This window comes from Schistocerca gregaria, chromosome 1, assembly GCF_023897955.1.
Source record: "Schistocerca gregaria isolate iqSchGreg1 chromosome 1, iqSchGreg1.2, whole genome shotgun sequence".
Taxonomy (NCBI): domain Eukaryota; kingdom Metazoa; phylum Arthropoda; class Insecta; order Orthoptera; family Acrididae; genus Schistocerca; species Schistocerca gregaria.
The window spans coordinates 1,132,523,211-1,132,539,647 of record NC_064920.1 but is presented as its reverse complement, the minus strand read 5'-3'; the positions used below and the strand labels follow the sequence as shown (position 1 = coordinate 1,132,539,647).

Genomic DNA, 16,437 nt, shown 5'->3' with positions numbered 1-16,437 from the left:
GTTCAGTCACTTCAAATGTGTGCTAGTCATTGGATATCACCTGAGTAACAGATCCATTGTGGACATTTCAGTCCTTCCAAAGCTTCCCAAATTGACTGTTGGTGATGTAATTGTGAAGTGGAAACATGAAGGAACAATCATAGCTAAACCAAGACCGGCCATACCTCAAGTACTGATGAAAAGAGAGCATCAAGCATTGTAGAGGGTGGTCATAAAACATCACATGAAATCAAGGGAAGGAATCAGCCATGAGCTTGAAAGTGCCACCAGCAGTCAGGTAATGCAATGACTGTGTATAGACAGTTGAAAAGAATGTGGTGCAGTGGTTGAGCGACAAATTTCTGCAGTCAATGCTAAAGCAGTGCTCGAGTTGGTGTAAAGAATGATGCTACTGGACAGTGAATGAATGGAAATGAGTGGTTAGGAGCAATGACTCATGCAGTACCGTGTGGCAATCTGGTGGAAGGGCTGAAACGGATTAGAGGGCTAAAAACACACAAAAACAAAAATTGCTAGAAAAATGCCAAAATAAAGATCAATTATGATATTGTCACGATGCACATCAAACAATTCCATTCAATCAGAGGATTACAAAACTTCAATTGGATTTCATGTACACTAAATATTGTGAAAGTTCCTTATATGCCTTTATCAATGTTACAGTTAATTAACTATAATTAAAATATTTCCTTTTGAATGATTTAGTTGTTAGAAGTAAGGTATTTTGACCTCCTGTTTCAATTGAAAGATATAAATTGATTCAATAGGCATTCCAAAAAGTGTCATATCAGGCTTTGGATGTTTAGTTGATGGAAGCTGCTGTAAACAAAAGATGAGTGTGACTTTTAATAAGTCTGGGTAAAACTGGGCATAATTTCTACAAACCAAACCAAAACAAAACCTTGGAACACAAAGAGAGCAAGTAAATTAAAAATTAAAAGATTGACGAGGAAATGATAGTAAATTTCTAGTAATTTTATGTAGTGACCAACTTTTAGTACAGAGTATTTAGCTTACAATGAGGCAGTTGATTTGGAATAGGTCAATTGGCTGCAGCCAATCTCAGATTCTTGACATGTGCGGCAAGGTGCATAGAATTACATCACACCTATATGTTTTATGGGAAATGACTTCCGGGTTCAGTGACACAGGTTTACTGCCATACTACCAATCCAAGGGTGTAGTGTATAATAGTCATTCAGTCTGAGAATGTTTATCTGTTTCTTACAGCTTATTTTGCACTGGCAGTGTTTGTTACTGTGAAACATGCTGAGTACTACCATGGTTCAGATTCCACTTTAAACAGTAGGTCCCCCTGTAACAGGCTGTGTGGAATGTACTGATTGTTAGTGGCATACTTTTCCAGTCTCATTTTTAAATCTCAAAATCATTCTGAATGCACAACAAACAGCTACAGAATGACACTCATTGGTTCTTGAGCACTGACAAGTTGAACTCAGTTTCTCAGGTCAAACCGAAATTTGCATCCAACGTTAAGACTTTATTAAGAACAGTGGTGCAGCAAGTCAACCCTCACCCACCAAGAGCAAAGAGTGCATGGATTCTGGCTGCAGGCATGACGGACACTTTGCGTGACAACATGGCACTTTCAACGACAAGATAAAGCAACATTTCACTCTGATATGCTGTCCATTGTTTGGTTCAGATTACAGATATTTGCCACCAAGTTTGCAATATCCCAGAAAATTAACAGCTTCCTATTTCAGCTGAGTGCCATGTTCATTCTACAAGATTACATCATCAGTTAGTATGTAGCTCCTTCATGTTTGCCAAAGTGTGTGTGTGTCTAGTATGATACAAACTTACTGGCTGAAGCTGCTGGTTTGTAACTCCTTTGTGTAGTAATTCATTTATAGGGGCAATGAATCACAAAAAGGAATGGAATGAAATGCCAGTATCAGAAAATGTACAACTCCTGGTAGAATATGTGCAGTACAGATAGAGTGTTGCTACTGTACAATGATACAAACAAAGCACTTCAGCATTCCGTAATTTATTGTGGGTCTCTTTTCCAACAAATAGATTTTTTAGTATCTAAGCCAGATAATATTGTTCATTCTGATTATTCGTGCAGTTTTATCGCTAATCCATGAATCCCCGTTTTTCCTTTTTCGTCATCCTATTGCGTAGTTAAACCATTATATGCATTTAATGTGAACTGCTTAAATTCTTTTCCCATAGATCTTGAGTGCAGAGTTTGTCGAGGGCTTCTACATATACTCAAGGCCACTGGATGGAGTACGCATGCCAGGAGCCTACAATGTGCTGACAGTGCTGCATGCTGGAGAAGCATCAGGTTTCCAAGTGTCCGGCCTAGCAAAGTATACACGCTATGAGTTCTTCCTTGTGCCCTTCTACAAGACTGTTGATGGCCGTCCTTCTAACTCGAGAACTGTACGCACACTGGAAGATGGTAAGATAATTGTTTTAGATATGTTAGACTACCATTTATGCATACATACATTCCAATATTTTCATTTGCTTTGTTATAAGAGATAACCTAATGAATTTTGGTTAGTATTAAGCAATTTCCAGGATATTTTATCCAAGATTCCATTTTTCTCAACCAGAGTCATGAACTATAAAGGAAAACCAGCCTTATTCAAATGTAAAATTTGTGTTTTCAGTCATTAAAACTTATCCATTATCAGTCAGATGTTTGGCAGAAATATATATAAATACTAACAAAGTGATAGAGGGGCTGGCCAGTACTTACCTCACCTCAGTACAGCCGATAGATATGCAAAACAGAACAGAAAATTTTTATCCTAGCTTTTGGAACTTTGTTCCTTCATCAGGGAGGAGAGAGGGGGAAAAAAGAGGAAGGAGGGAAAGTGGATTTAGTTACTCACAACCCAGGTTATGAAGCAACAGGGGAAAGGTAAACAGGTAGGGTAGCAAAGATGGAGGCATGGGTGCTGGTGCAAAATTACGAATGTGCTGGAATTTTTTGAACAGACCTCATCTATGGCTTCTAACTGCAAAGGAAATATCACAACAGGACAATCGTAGTGTAAACATGCAGAAATGAGAAAGAATGCTATAAAATCAGATTATCTTTACCCATAAAAAGAGCCACATGCTTGAGTCTGGTGTAATGTGCTGAAGTGTTTTGGGTTCTTATCAGATAAGCTGGAATGAATATCAAAGAATTCAGAGATTCACTGCTGTGATCGTAATGGGAGAATATGAACAGAAACAAAGGAGTAATAGAGATGCTTAGGAAACTTGAATTGCTGGAATTAAAGAGTCATTCTCACATAACTCTATTGGCCATCAGTGTTGTGTGTAAAGTCAGGTAGAAAAAAAAAATATCAGAAGAATTTGAGTGTAATCCCTAACAAGCACAAGTAAAGTATCAACTTGCTGCTTAACTAGGTATCCTTAATCAAATTCACTACGCTAAATGAAAAAATCTCTTTACAGTTCCATCTGAACCACCAACACAAATAGAAGCTACTCTGTTAAATGCCACTGCAGTGTACCTGAAATGGAAACCACCACCTGCAAGCTCACACAATGGTGTTCTGAGAAGCTATCAGGTACGTCACATATATCGTGTTAAAGGATGGGTTTTACACATTGAATGAAATTACATTAGTTCAGTACATAATGCAAACGAATTTTACAGATAGCATTTCAGGCAACTGAATGCAAATTAAAATTTACAGATAAATAATTCACTTAAAAACATAACTCACTGGAAATAATAATGTAGATCTCACATGCAAATAAATTGGTAAATTGTCTTGACTGAAACACAGCCCACAGTTGCACTAAATTATGTTTCTTTTAAACCTTGACCATGGTTTCAGCTGACTGAAACACAGCCCACAGTTGCTGTGTTTCAGTCAAGACAATTTATCAATTTATTTGCATGTGAGATCTACATTATTATTTCCAGTGAGTTATGTTTCAGCTGAAACCATGGTCAAGGTTTAAAATAAACATAATTTAGTGCAACTGTGGGCTGTGTTTCAGTCAAGACAATTTTGTAACAGTTGCTGCCATGATAAAAATAATGAAATTGATAAATATCTTGGTTTTTTTTTCCAAGCCCTCGGCTTTTTGGCACCAAATTTGTGGTGACACATTTCTTGATCATATTCAGGGTATCTCATGGAAGTTGGTAATGAGCAAAAAAATATGTTTCTTAGTATGATGGAGACAGTCTTGCATATTTTTTGATTCTATTTATGTCTGTTGTTACTTCAGAACTAAAAAGACAATTTGGTGCAAATGAATTTCCCTTTCTGTTACTAGTAATCACTTAAAATTGCTTCCAGGTTGTGGTACGCACAGGAGGAACTGCTGAAAGCAATACTTCAAGGGTACTCAGCAATGTGACAGTGAGTGCAACGAGCCCCACCCTGCTGCTGACCAACCTAACTGCAGGTGTGACATACATTGTCCAGGCATCTGCTGTCACCCGAGCTGGTCCAGGGCCAGCCAGTGCTCCAGCCACTCTCAGGCTTGATCCTGCCTCACGGCTACTGCTCAGAGACCACCATAACAGGTTACTTTCTATATCATATCTTTCTTTTGTACAATTTCTTTTTTTCAAACACAGTAAAGTGGAGGGTAGTCATACTTCACTCATATTTACATTCTATGTTAATAGTTATTGTATTAAGTACAGCAATGACAAAATCTTATGTTTTTGAATTTTATTTTTTAATAATAATGCAATTAGAACAAACAGAGTAAATTTTGTTGTTGTCTTGCTGGTGAAGAGGCTGACAGTTGTGGCTGAGTTAGCCCCTCTTCTAACTGTAATATATCATAGATTCCTGAAACAAAAACCCATGCCCAGTTCAGGGAAAAATACACAGGTCATATCCATCTGCAGAAAGGGTAGAAGAAGTAATCCAAAAAAGTACCATCCACTATCCTTGAAAATGAGTTGTTTACAATCTTAGAACATATATTGGGCTCAAACATAATGAGGTACCAGTATCTTGAACAGAATGTCCTCCTCAGTGCCAACCAGGATGGGTTCCAAAAACATCAAAGCTTTGGAACAGGGTAGTCATACAGATACAGTATTTATTGATTTCCAAAATGCTTTTATTTATTTATTTTTTATTTATTTAGTGTCCATATTATCACACTGATGATATTAGACTTGTCAAAGTATGGAACAGTATAAAATATTACATATTTACAGCATGTAAAAAACGTATTATTGCTCTCAACATTTCTTTATAACAAAAACATAATTTTTCTTATGTAGATACAGATAGAAGAAAAGCTTGTGAACCCCTTTGTTGATTTTATTAAAACTATTAAATACCAGTACTTTAGTTAACTAGGCATAGTAACATACAGCACAAAAGCTAGGTGCATGATTATGTACATACATGGATGAAAGAAGTTCAGTTTTAATTAGGAATGGTTGATAATTATGAATTTTTGTTTAGAGAGGTATGAAGTGGACCTACAGGTTCAAGCAAAATTCCAGGTATTCATTAATGCTGTAGAAACTGTTGTTTATTAGTAGATTGCTTAGTTATTTTTTAAATGAATTACTATTTGGTATTTTTTTATGCTATCTGGCAATACACTGTACAGAATTTTTGGTTCGTAAACAGCACTGCCCTGATATATTGATTTTCTGTACACATCCCTATGATAATCATCTCTGTTCTTGTTTGATAATGGTGGATCTCACTATTCAAAGCTGAAATGTGATGCTTTCAAATATAAATATACACTCCTGGAAATGGAAAAAAGAACACATTGACACCGGTGTGTCAGACCCACCATACTTGCTCCGGACACTGCGAGAGGGCTGTACAAGCAATGATCACACGCACGGCACAGCGGACACACCAGGAACCGCGGTGTTGGCCGTCGAATGGCGCTAGCTGCGCAGCATTTGTGCACCGCCGCCGTCAGTGTCAGCCAGTTTGCCGTGGCATACGGAGCTCCATCGCAGTCTTTAACACTGGTAGCATGCCGCGACAGCGTGGACGTGAATCGTATGTGCAGTTGACGGACTTTGAGCGAGGGCGTATAGTGGGCATGCGGGAGGCCGGGTGGACGTACCGCCGAATTGCTCAACACGTGGGGCGTGAGGTCTCCACAGTACATCGATGTTGTCGCCAGTGATCGGCGGAAGGTGCACGTGCCCGTCGACCTGGGACCGGACCGCAGCGACGCACGGATGCACGCCAAGACCGTAGGATCGTATGCAGTGCCGTAGGGGACCGCACCGCCACTTCCCAGCAAATTAGGGACACTGTTGCTCCTGGGGTATCGGCGAGGACCATTCGCAACCGTCTCCATGAAGCTGGGCTACGGTCCCGCACACCGTTAGGCCGTCTTCCGCTCACGCCCCAACATCGTGCAGCCCGCCTCCAGTGGTGTCGCGACAGGCGTGAATGGAGGGACGAATTGAGACGTGTCGTCTTCAGCGATGAGAGTTGCTTCTGCCTTGGTGCCAATGATGGTCGTATGCATGCTTGGTGCCGTGCAGGTGAGCGCCACAATCAGGACTGCATACGACCGAGGCACACAGGGCCAACACCCGGCATCATGGTGTGGGGAGCGATCTCCTACACTGGCCGTACACCTCTGGTGATCATCGAGGGGACACTGAATAGTGCACGGTACATCCAAACTGTCATCGAACCCATCGTTCTACCATTCCTAGACCGGCAAGGGAACTTGCTGTTCCAACAGGACAATGCACGTCCGCATGTATCCCGTGCCACCCAACGTGCTCTAGAAGGTGTAAGTCAACTACCCTGGCTAGCAAGATCTCCGGATCTGTCCCCCATTGAGCATGTTTGGGACTGGATGAAGCGTCGTCTCACGCGGTCTGCATGTTCAGCACAAACGCTGGTCCAACTGACGCGCCAGGTGGAAATGGCATGGCAAGCCATTCCACAGGACTACATCCAGCATCTCTACGATCGTCTCCATGGGAGAATAGCAGCCTGCATTGCTGCAAAAGGTGGATATACACTGTACTAGTGCCGACATTGTGCATGCTCTGTTGCCTGTGTCTATGTGCCTGTGGTTCTGTCAGTGTGATCGTGTGATGTATCTGACTCCAGGAATGTGTCAATAAAGTTTCCCCTTCCTGGGACAATGAATTCACGGTGTTCTTATTTCAATTTCCAGGAGTGTAGATGGTGAAGTCATGATTTTCAATTCCTTAATGATACCTCTACATTGTGTTCTGTAAGCAACATCACTTATTAACCTTAAAGCTTTCTTTTGGAGCTTAAAAGACTGCTTTGCAAAAGAGATATTTCCCCAGAACACTATTCCATACTTCAGTAGCCTATGCATGTATGCGTAATAAGCACTTAACACTATTTTGGTGTTGCAGCAATCTTTAAGCACTCTTAATATGTAACAGTACTTGCTTAATTTTTTAAGCATTTCTACATGTTTTTCCCATCTTAGATGCCCATCCACCCATAAACCTAAAATTTTTATGTGATTCTTTTGCTGAATTTGGCTATTTGATATTGTGAATTTTACATTGGTCCTTTTTTTGTTGCTTATATTGCTGAAATTCATCCATTCAGTTTTCTTGTCATTGATCACTAGACAGTTACCTTTAAACCATTTTTCTGCCACTTCTGCTAATTTCTTGATTTTTTGCTGCATCTCATAATCATTCTTCCCTTTTATAATGAAGCTGGTATCACCAGCAAGTAATATGGTATCATCTGTTGAAAACTGTTGAGGTAGGCCGAGAATAACAATGGTCCAAATACTGAGCCCTGGGGCACCCCATAGTTAACTTTTTTTATATTCAGAATGGTACACATTTCCATCCTGAGAAATTTGTTCTCTTTGTTTCCTATCAGTTAAATATGACTTGAATCAATCATAGAAATACCACAGACACCATAATTATACAGTTTCAACAGCAGTAGATTATGATTTATAAGATCAAATGCTTTGGAAAGGTACAAAAACAACCCACATATCAGTTCTTTGTCCTCAATAGCTTTTTAAACAAGTTTTAGGAAACTGAAGAGAGCTGTAAGTGTAGATTTGCTTTTTCTAAAACCATTCTGTGCATTTATAAGAATTTTATTTTTGTTTAGGAAGTCTAGCAACCTGTCATACATTATTCTTTCAATTATTTTTGAAAATAGAGATAATAATGATAGAGGTCTGAAATCTTTAATGTCAAACTTGTCGCCACTCTTATAAACTGGTATTACTGTTGACTGTTTAAGTTTACTTGGAAACACACCAGTTTCAAAGGAGTCATTGATTATATCCACAAGTTGAGAGACAACATTATCAGTACCATATTTAATAGTTTTGTCAGGGATACCATCAAACCTGCAGGTCATTTTACTCTTTAGTTTGCTGATAGCCTTTTGTACTTCTTTGGGTGTCATGGAATACAGGTACATTGTCCTTTCATTTATTGGAGTTGTTACCTCAGTCTTTGGATTATATTTAGTGGTGATCAGGTTTTGGGCTACATTAATATAATGATCATTAAACATATTAGCTATTAGAAGTGGATCATCAACAATTTCATTTTTGTGTTTTATAGTGATTTTATTACGTGCACTTTCATGTTTGCCTGTATTATTATTAATAACTATCTACATAGATTTCATTTTGTTGTTATCCTTTCTTATATATGAATCATTGTGCTTCCTTTTTGCAGCAACTATAGCTTGCCTGTGCTTTTTCCTATAACACTTGACATATGGTTTCAAGATAGTATTTTGCTTGAACACTTATATAGCATTTGGAGACATTCTGATGACTCTTTGAGTTCACTTGTTATACATGAATTTGATTTTTTGTTTATTTTAATTCTCTTCAGAGGGAATGAAATATCATAGCAGTATTTATAATTTGGCAAGAGCTTGTTGAATTTTATATCTACAGATCTATTGCTTTCCACGTCCCAGTTTACATTTTTTGACATTAGCTTAAAGATCCTAATGCTGTCATCATTAATTAATCATCTTTCAATATGTCTCCTGTTGTTACTTTTCTCATGAGATTTCTCTAAAGTCAATTTAACTGATTGATGGTTAGAGAAACCAGTATCCAATACCTCAGATTTAGAGCCACATTTTGATTTGTTGATGAATATTTGGTCTATAATACTTTCACTTTTGCTGCTGTATCTGGTGGTATCTTCTACACACATGTCCATATTGTTTGTATGTTTTTAGTAGATTAAAATGCTTTTGCCCTTTTTTACATTTGTCCTTCAAATTAATTTTGAAATCCCCAAGCACTATTATGTATTTTGACTGAGTGTTTTCATAATTCAGAAGATTTTCCAAATTTTCAGAGAATAATTCAAAATTGCTAGATGGGGATGTATATATACATGGGATTATAATTTTACTACCTGTTAGTTCACATAAGCAATATTCAAAATCTTTCTCAATACAGCAGAAATTTTTAAACTTAATTTCCTTTGATTTAATACCTATTCTTACATATAGACATGTTCCACCCCCTCTGCATGTTTCCCTGCAAAAGCTACTGACCACCTGGAAGTCTGAAATCCCAACTGCACATTTTTGTATTCCTTGTAGTCAGTGTTCAGTTATATACAAGATAGAAATCTCCTTCAATGAACCATTTGAAAGGACCTCTAGCTCATGTAGCTTACTGGTTAAGCCCTGTATATTATGATATAGGAGAGTTAAAGAATTAGTCAGTTCTATGAGAGGTATGTTTCTTGCTTGGTTAGTTCTTTGCAGAGTAGGCTCTAGTCTTTTCATTTCTGACCTGATTTTCACCTCCTAGGGGTCCTGGACTACTACTTGGTTGTTTTCTTCTGCAGTGGTTTGGGCCATAAGAAATCGTTCATACATTGTTTGGACGCTTTGTCATGATCTGTTGTTTTTAACTTTTGTCCACTCTGGTACAGCTTCCTCCTCAGTCTTTTTAAATGGTGATATTGTCTTCTGTGCTGGTTCCCTGCCATTTGTTCATTCCTCTGAAGGCATATTTACTATTAACTTTTTGTTTTATTCTTCTGTTATTTTCATATACTCTGGTGATACTGTCTTGTGTGTTGCTTCCTTGTCACTTGTTCATTCCATAGTATGCATATTTACTGTTTTTGTTTTGTTTTGTTTTGTTTTGTTTTGTTTTGTCTTCTGTTATTTTCCCGTATTGTAAGCATAAAGTTTTGTTGAGTGACTGATTTATCTGTTGCAAGCAGTTAATAGAGATCAGTGATGATGATGTGGACTGAATCCATGGCCAGCAAAATTAAGGAGGCCTTTGAAGAGAGAAGCAGTTGTATGAATATCAATAGCTCAGATGGGAAACCAGTACTAAGCAAGCTTAAAGGTGGAAGGAGTATTTACACGGTTTATAATGAAAGAGATAAACTTGACAGCAATATGATTATTTTCATTCATCAATATAGTGCAAGCTCAGTGAGGAAAAAAATATCCTCTTGGTTTCTCCTTCTATACCTGTAATAATTTAACACTGAATGTAATATTTCTTTTTTTGTTGTGACTTTTCATTTATATGTCTGACTCTCAAACATTTTCCCTAGCTAAATTATAGAAATCTCAAGACACCAGCACTAATTCCCATATTTCTGTACCCAATTATTTGTATCTCATTGTAAGTCTTTTGTGTCCATTTGTAATTTGCATACCATCATTTTATTTTTCAGGCAACCTGTAGGAAATGATCCAAGCCTAAGCCCTGGAATTAGTGGAAATGACTTCCTCACAGAGACCTGGTTCATTGCTTTGCTGGGAAGCATGGTTGCAGTAATGGCATTGCTTTTTGCTTCCATGTTCCTTGTGAGACGCAGACAACTCATGGCAAAAAAATCCACTTTGCATGGTAACACCCATTTGTGAATGAAATATTTCATAACTTTGTGTGTATAATCTCTGCAGGTGCTTAAATATCATTGCTAAAGTAACAGACAGTAAACTGTAATGGATATCAAACAGCATATTTATTGTTTGAACAAGCTATGTGATTACTATACACCTTCTATTAGACACTGAATGAAAATGTAATTTTCAAACAGTGGAAAATCCAGGATGGAATGTAACAATATTAAGAAAAGGAAAGTTGCTACTCACCATATAGTGAAGATGCTGAGTTGCAGAATAGACACAACAAAAAGACTGTCACAATATAAACTTTCAGCCAACAAGGCCTTTGTCAAAAATAGGCAAAAACCCAAGTCACTGCAGTTCATGCGTGTGTGCTTTGCATTTTTGTGTGTGTGGGTTTCCCCCCCCCCCCCCCCCCCCCCCCCAACAAGGACCTCGTTGGCCGAAAGCTTATATTGTGGCAGTCTTTTTGTTGCACCTATCTGCGTCTCAGCATCTCCACTGTAAGGTGAGTAGCAACTTTCCTTTTCATAATAAAATGTCAATTTTTGTAGTTTTCAATATGCAAATGTTCATGTAGTGTTTTTTTCATCATTTGTTATTAACCCTTATTCTTCCTTTTTTACAATTATTCAACAGTTGGAACAATCTGATGATTATCTGAATATGACATTCAGTTGAACTCTTGGCAGTTTTTATTTACAACCATTTCCCCTTATTTCTACAACAAAATATACTCATACTAGATATAAATACAATATGGAAATGGTAGTTTGCTACTCACCACATAAAGGAGGCATTGAATCACGAATTGGTACAATGAAAAATATTATTAAATGTATTCAGCTACTTGACTAAGACCTTCATCAGATGTAGGAAACTAGCATGCATTCACATAAATGCAACTTACACACATTTGGCCATCGTCATCTTTGGATACTCAGAAATGCAGAGGAAATCTGAAAACTCCTGAAATGTAGAAGGCAGATCTTTTGACATTTTAGAGTGCATAAGATGACAACAGCATATGCTCACCATCAGATCTTTGATTCTTTTTATGCATGAGGCAATGAATGAATCAGATGGGTGAGAGTGTTATGCGTAACTCAGGAAATGAAAATGTTCACAATTAAGGGCTGCAGATTCTGTCACTTGCGCCATCGGGTTGTGGGTTTCCAGGTTCCGCTTAATAGGTCAGGAGTCCATTACACACAGGAAGCAGCTACATGGGTAGTGGGGGCTGTGTAGAAGGGATTGGGCAGTTTTTTTATGTTAGAGGGTCTCAGGAAAACACAAAGGGTGTCCGTCTAAAAGGGGTCACGTAAAACACAGTAAGGTAGTTGTAGAAATGATTGTTATTGTACTTGTAAATTGTCGTAGCTGTGTTCGGAAAGAACCAGAGCTCCAAGCCCTAATAGAAAGCACTGAAGCTCAAATAGTTATAGGTATGGAAAGCTGGCTTAAACCAGGAATATGTTCATCCAATTTTTTTTCAAATTACCTAAAAGTGTTCAGAAAGGGTTGATTAAATACAGTTGGTGGTGCAGAATTTGTTGCTGTCAGAAGTACTTTACCCTGTAGTAAAATTGAATTAGATAGTTCCTGCAAAATAGTATGGGTAGAAGTTATATTTCACAATCGGACTAAACTATTAGTTGGATCATTTTACTGACCCCCTGACTCAGAAGATATAGTAACTGAACAGTTCAAAGAAAACTTAAGTTTCATTTCAAATAGGTACTCCACTCATAGATTTATATTCAGTGGCAACATCAATCTACCATCGAAATGCTGGAAAAATTATACATTTAAAGCCGGCAGCAGGCATAAAACGTCATCCGAAATTGTACTGAATGCTTTCTTGGGAAATTGTTTTGAACAATTAGTAGATGAGCCTACTCGCGACGACACTGGTTGCAGGTTCGAATCATGCCTCAGGCATTGATGTGTGTGATGTCCTTAGGTTAGTTAGGTTTAAGTAGTTCTAAGTTCTAGGGGACTGATGACCTCCCATTGTGCTCAGAGCCATTTGAACCATTTTTGAACAGACAGGGAGTATCATTATTAATACAGGGATTAGTGAGCACAAGGCAGTTGCTGCTACACGGAATACCGTTAACACCCATAACCATCAAAAAGAAACGCAAAGTACACCTATTTAAAAAGAGCTGATAAAAATGCTCTCAATGCCTTTTTAAGAGAAAGACTCCACTCCCTCTGATCTGATCATGTAAGCATAGAAAATATGTGGAATGATTTCAAAGAGATAGTATCGGTGGCAATTGACAGATATATACCACATAAATTAATAAGTGATGGTACTAATCCCCCGTAGTACACAAAAGGGTCAAATTGCTGTTGCAGAAGCAACAAAAAAAGCATGCCAAATTTAAAAGAATGCAAAGTCCCCAAAATTGGCAAAGTTTTGCAGAAGTTTGAAATATATAGCGTGCACTTCAATGTGAGATGTTTTTAATAATTTCCACAACAAAACACTGTCTCAGAATGTGGCGGAAAACCCAAAGAGATTCTGGTCATACATAAAGCACACCAGTGGCAAGGCACAATCAATACCTTCACTGCGCCATAACAACGGTGAAGTCACTGTGACAGTGCCACTAAAGCAGAGTTATTAAGCACAGTTTTCCGAAACTACTTCACCAAAGAAGATAAAGTAAATATTTATGAATTCCAATCATGAACAACTGAGAAGATGAGAAACATAGAATTAGATATTCTCAATGTAAGAAAGCAGCTTAAATCACTTAATAAAGACAAGGCCTCTGGTCCAGACTGTATAACAATCAGGTTCCTTAAAAAGTATGCTCATGCAATAGCTTCAAATTTAGCAGTTATATACAACCACTCGCTCACAGGAAAATACTGGAAAATTGCTCAAGTCACACCAATACCCAAAAAGGGAAATAGGAGTAATCTGCTGAATTGCAGGCCCATATCACTAGCTTTGATTTGCAGTAGGGTTTTGGAATGTATACTGTATTCAAACTCTTTGCCTAAATATGTCTGCTTGTGTCTGTGTCTGTGTGTGTGTGTGTGTGTGTGTGTGTGTGTGTGTGTGTGTGTACACCTGTCCTTTTTTTCCCCCTAAGGGAAGTCTTTCCGCTCCCGGGATTGGAATGACTCCTTACCCTCTCCCTTAAAACCCACATCCTTTCGTCTTTCCCTCTCCTTCCTGAAGAAGCAACCATCGGTTGCGAAAGCTAGTAATTCTGTGTGTGTGTTTTGTTCTTGTGCCTGTCTGCCGGCGTTTTCCCGCTTGGTAAGTCTTGGAATCTTTGTTTTTAATATATGATTCCATATTTTTATATTTCCAGAAGGTTTTCAACACCATTCATCTACTCAAACTGCGTACCTATGGAATATTGCCTCAGTTGTGCTACTTAAATCATGATTTCCTGTCAGAAAGGTCACAGTTCATAGTAACAGATGGAAAGTCATCAAGTAAAACAGAAGTAATAGTCGGCATTCCCCATGGAAGTTTTAGGCCCTCTATTGTTCCTGATCTATGTTGACAACATAGGAGGCAATCTGAGTAGCCCTCTTAGATTATTTGTAGATGACGCTGTCATTTACCATCTTGCAAAGTCATCAGATGACCAAAACAAAATGCATAATAATTTAGATAAGATATCTGTGTGATGCGATAATTGGCAATTGACCCTGAATAAAGAAAATGGTGAAGTTACTTGGATGAGTACTAAAAGAAATACGCTAAATTTTGATTACGTGATAAGTCAGACAAATCTGAAGGCTGCAAATTCAACTAAATACTTAGGGATTACAATTACAAGTAACCCAAATTGGAATGATCACATAGATAATGTTGTGGGTAGAACAAATCAAAGACTGTGATTCATTGGCAGAACATTTAGAAGGTGCAACAGATCTACTAAAGAGACTGCTTACACAACACTTGTCCGCCCTATTCTGGAGTATTGCTGTGTGCTGTGGGATCTACATGAGGTGGGATTGATGGAAGAAGAGTGACTCATTTTGTATTATCGTGAAATAGAGGAGACAGCGCCACAGACATGGTAGGTGAAATGGAGTGGCAATCATTAAAACAAAGGTGTGTTTCATTGCGACAGGATCTTCTCATGAAATTTTAATTAACAGTTTTCTCCTCCGATTGCAAAAACATTCTTTTGGCACCCATCCACACAGGGAGAAATGATCATCATGATAAAATAAAAGAAATCAGGGCTCGCACAGAAAAATTTAAGTGCTCGTTTTTCCCACTCATTGTTTGAGAGTGGAATGGTGTAGACCGATTGAAGGTGGTTCATTGAACTCTCTGCCAGACACTTAATAGCAGATTAATCACACAGACACAGATTTAGATGTGATACCAATGCAAATGACCACCATGATGAATGGAATAATTAGTAGAAGTATTTGATACAGAGAACAGACATGTTCGTCATAAAAATGAAATACACTGTTGTAGACAATGTCACTATGTTGATAATAGTGAGTGTACCAGTAACATATGTGAGATGTTATAGCTAAATACACTTTATTAAATCATGATAGACAAAGACATATCTTAAGCCAAACATATCTCAGAACACACTGCAGTCTTTGATAAAGTCACAGATATTCCAGATATAGTATATCAGTGATGTGTATCACAGCGGATATCCCCAAAGAGTCTTCAACTGTCTTTTTATCACAGGTGGCACATTTTTACAATTAGGATAAACAAAAGCTGGTCCCACACTGTGATAAATGTCTCATAAACAGAGGCAAATCTTGATATTTTTACATTTCATCACAACTTACTTTCCATACAATATCTTTATTTTAATTTCTAGCTTAGCAATAAATCTTGAGTGCTCGTTGATCATTAGATTACCCGCTCTCCTGCAAATACAGAGTGATTTTTCCACCATATACAAACTCTAGGGACTGACCAATGATACAATATGGAACAAGAAAGGTGTAATGAACTTATGCCCAGAAGTGCATGGTTTCCATGCTAGAGAACATTTATTCAATCATTCTTTGTTACAGAGACTGCGGTCTATTATGCCCAGTCCATGCAGCCACAGTTACAGTATGTATGATTTCCTTACAGAGGGCGGTACTGTTCCTCTTACATCATGCCCTAGCACCCTCTCCTGCCATAGTAATTGGTAATGTTGTGTCTGATTCACTTCTCTTGCTGACTTACCTTGCAGTGAATGGGATACAGCATTATACACATTGGCTCCTTATTCAAATAGAGAGATTCCCGAGATGGTAGTGTATACCTATGGAAAGACAAATGGCAACAGACAGCGGGAGACTTATCCCCACCAACAACAGCCACCAAAACATTCAGTGTTTGCAAATGCGTTTCACCGTTTGTATGAGACATGGTCATTTTAGGATGCAGGAAATCATGAAGGGTGTACCCGAAATGTTCGGACACCAGACTTGCAGGAAACTGTGATTAACACTGTGATAGGTGACTGCTGCATCAGTACCAAGTAGTTTGCCTGCCAGTACAGGCTAAGCCTGACAACCATGTAGAACATTCTCCAAGAAATTTGTTACTTCCCTTATCACTTACAGCATGTGAAGGGCTTAC

At 38.2% G+C, this 16,437-nt stretch overlaps 1 protein-coding gene across 1 annotated transcript in view; it reads left to right on the top strand.

Annotated features, from left to right (window-relative positions):
• Nucleotides 1-16,437, top strand: part of LOC126284025 (roundabout homolog 2-like) — a 1,608,695-nt gene that overhangs the window by 1,558,448 nt on the left and 33,810 nt on the right. Inside the window, exons 10-13 of the mRNA XM_049982578.1 lie at nucleotides 2,203-2,434; nucleotides 3,448-3,563; nucleotides 4,308-4,537; nucleotides 10,667-10,842. Of these exons, the coding sequence (XP_049838535.1) occupies nucleotides 2,203-2,434; nucleotides 3,448-3,563; nucleotides 4,308-4,537; nucleotides 10,667-10,842 (754 nt within the window). The remainder of the gene's footprint in view (nucleotides 1-2,202; nucleotides 2,435-3,447; nucleotides 3,564-4,307; nucleotides 4,538-10,666; nucleotides 10,843-16,437) is intronic.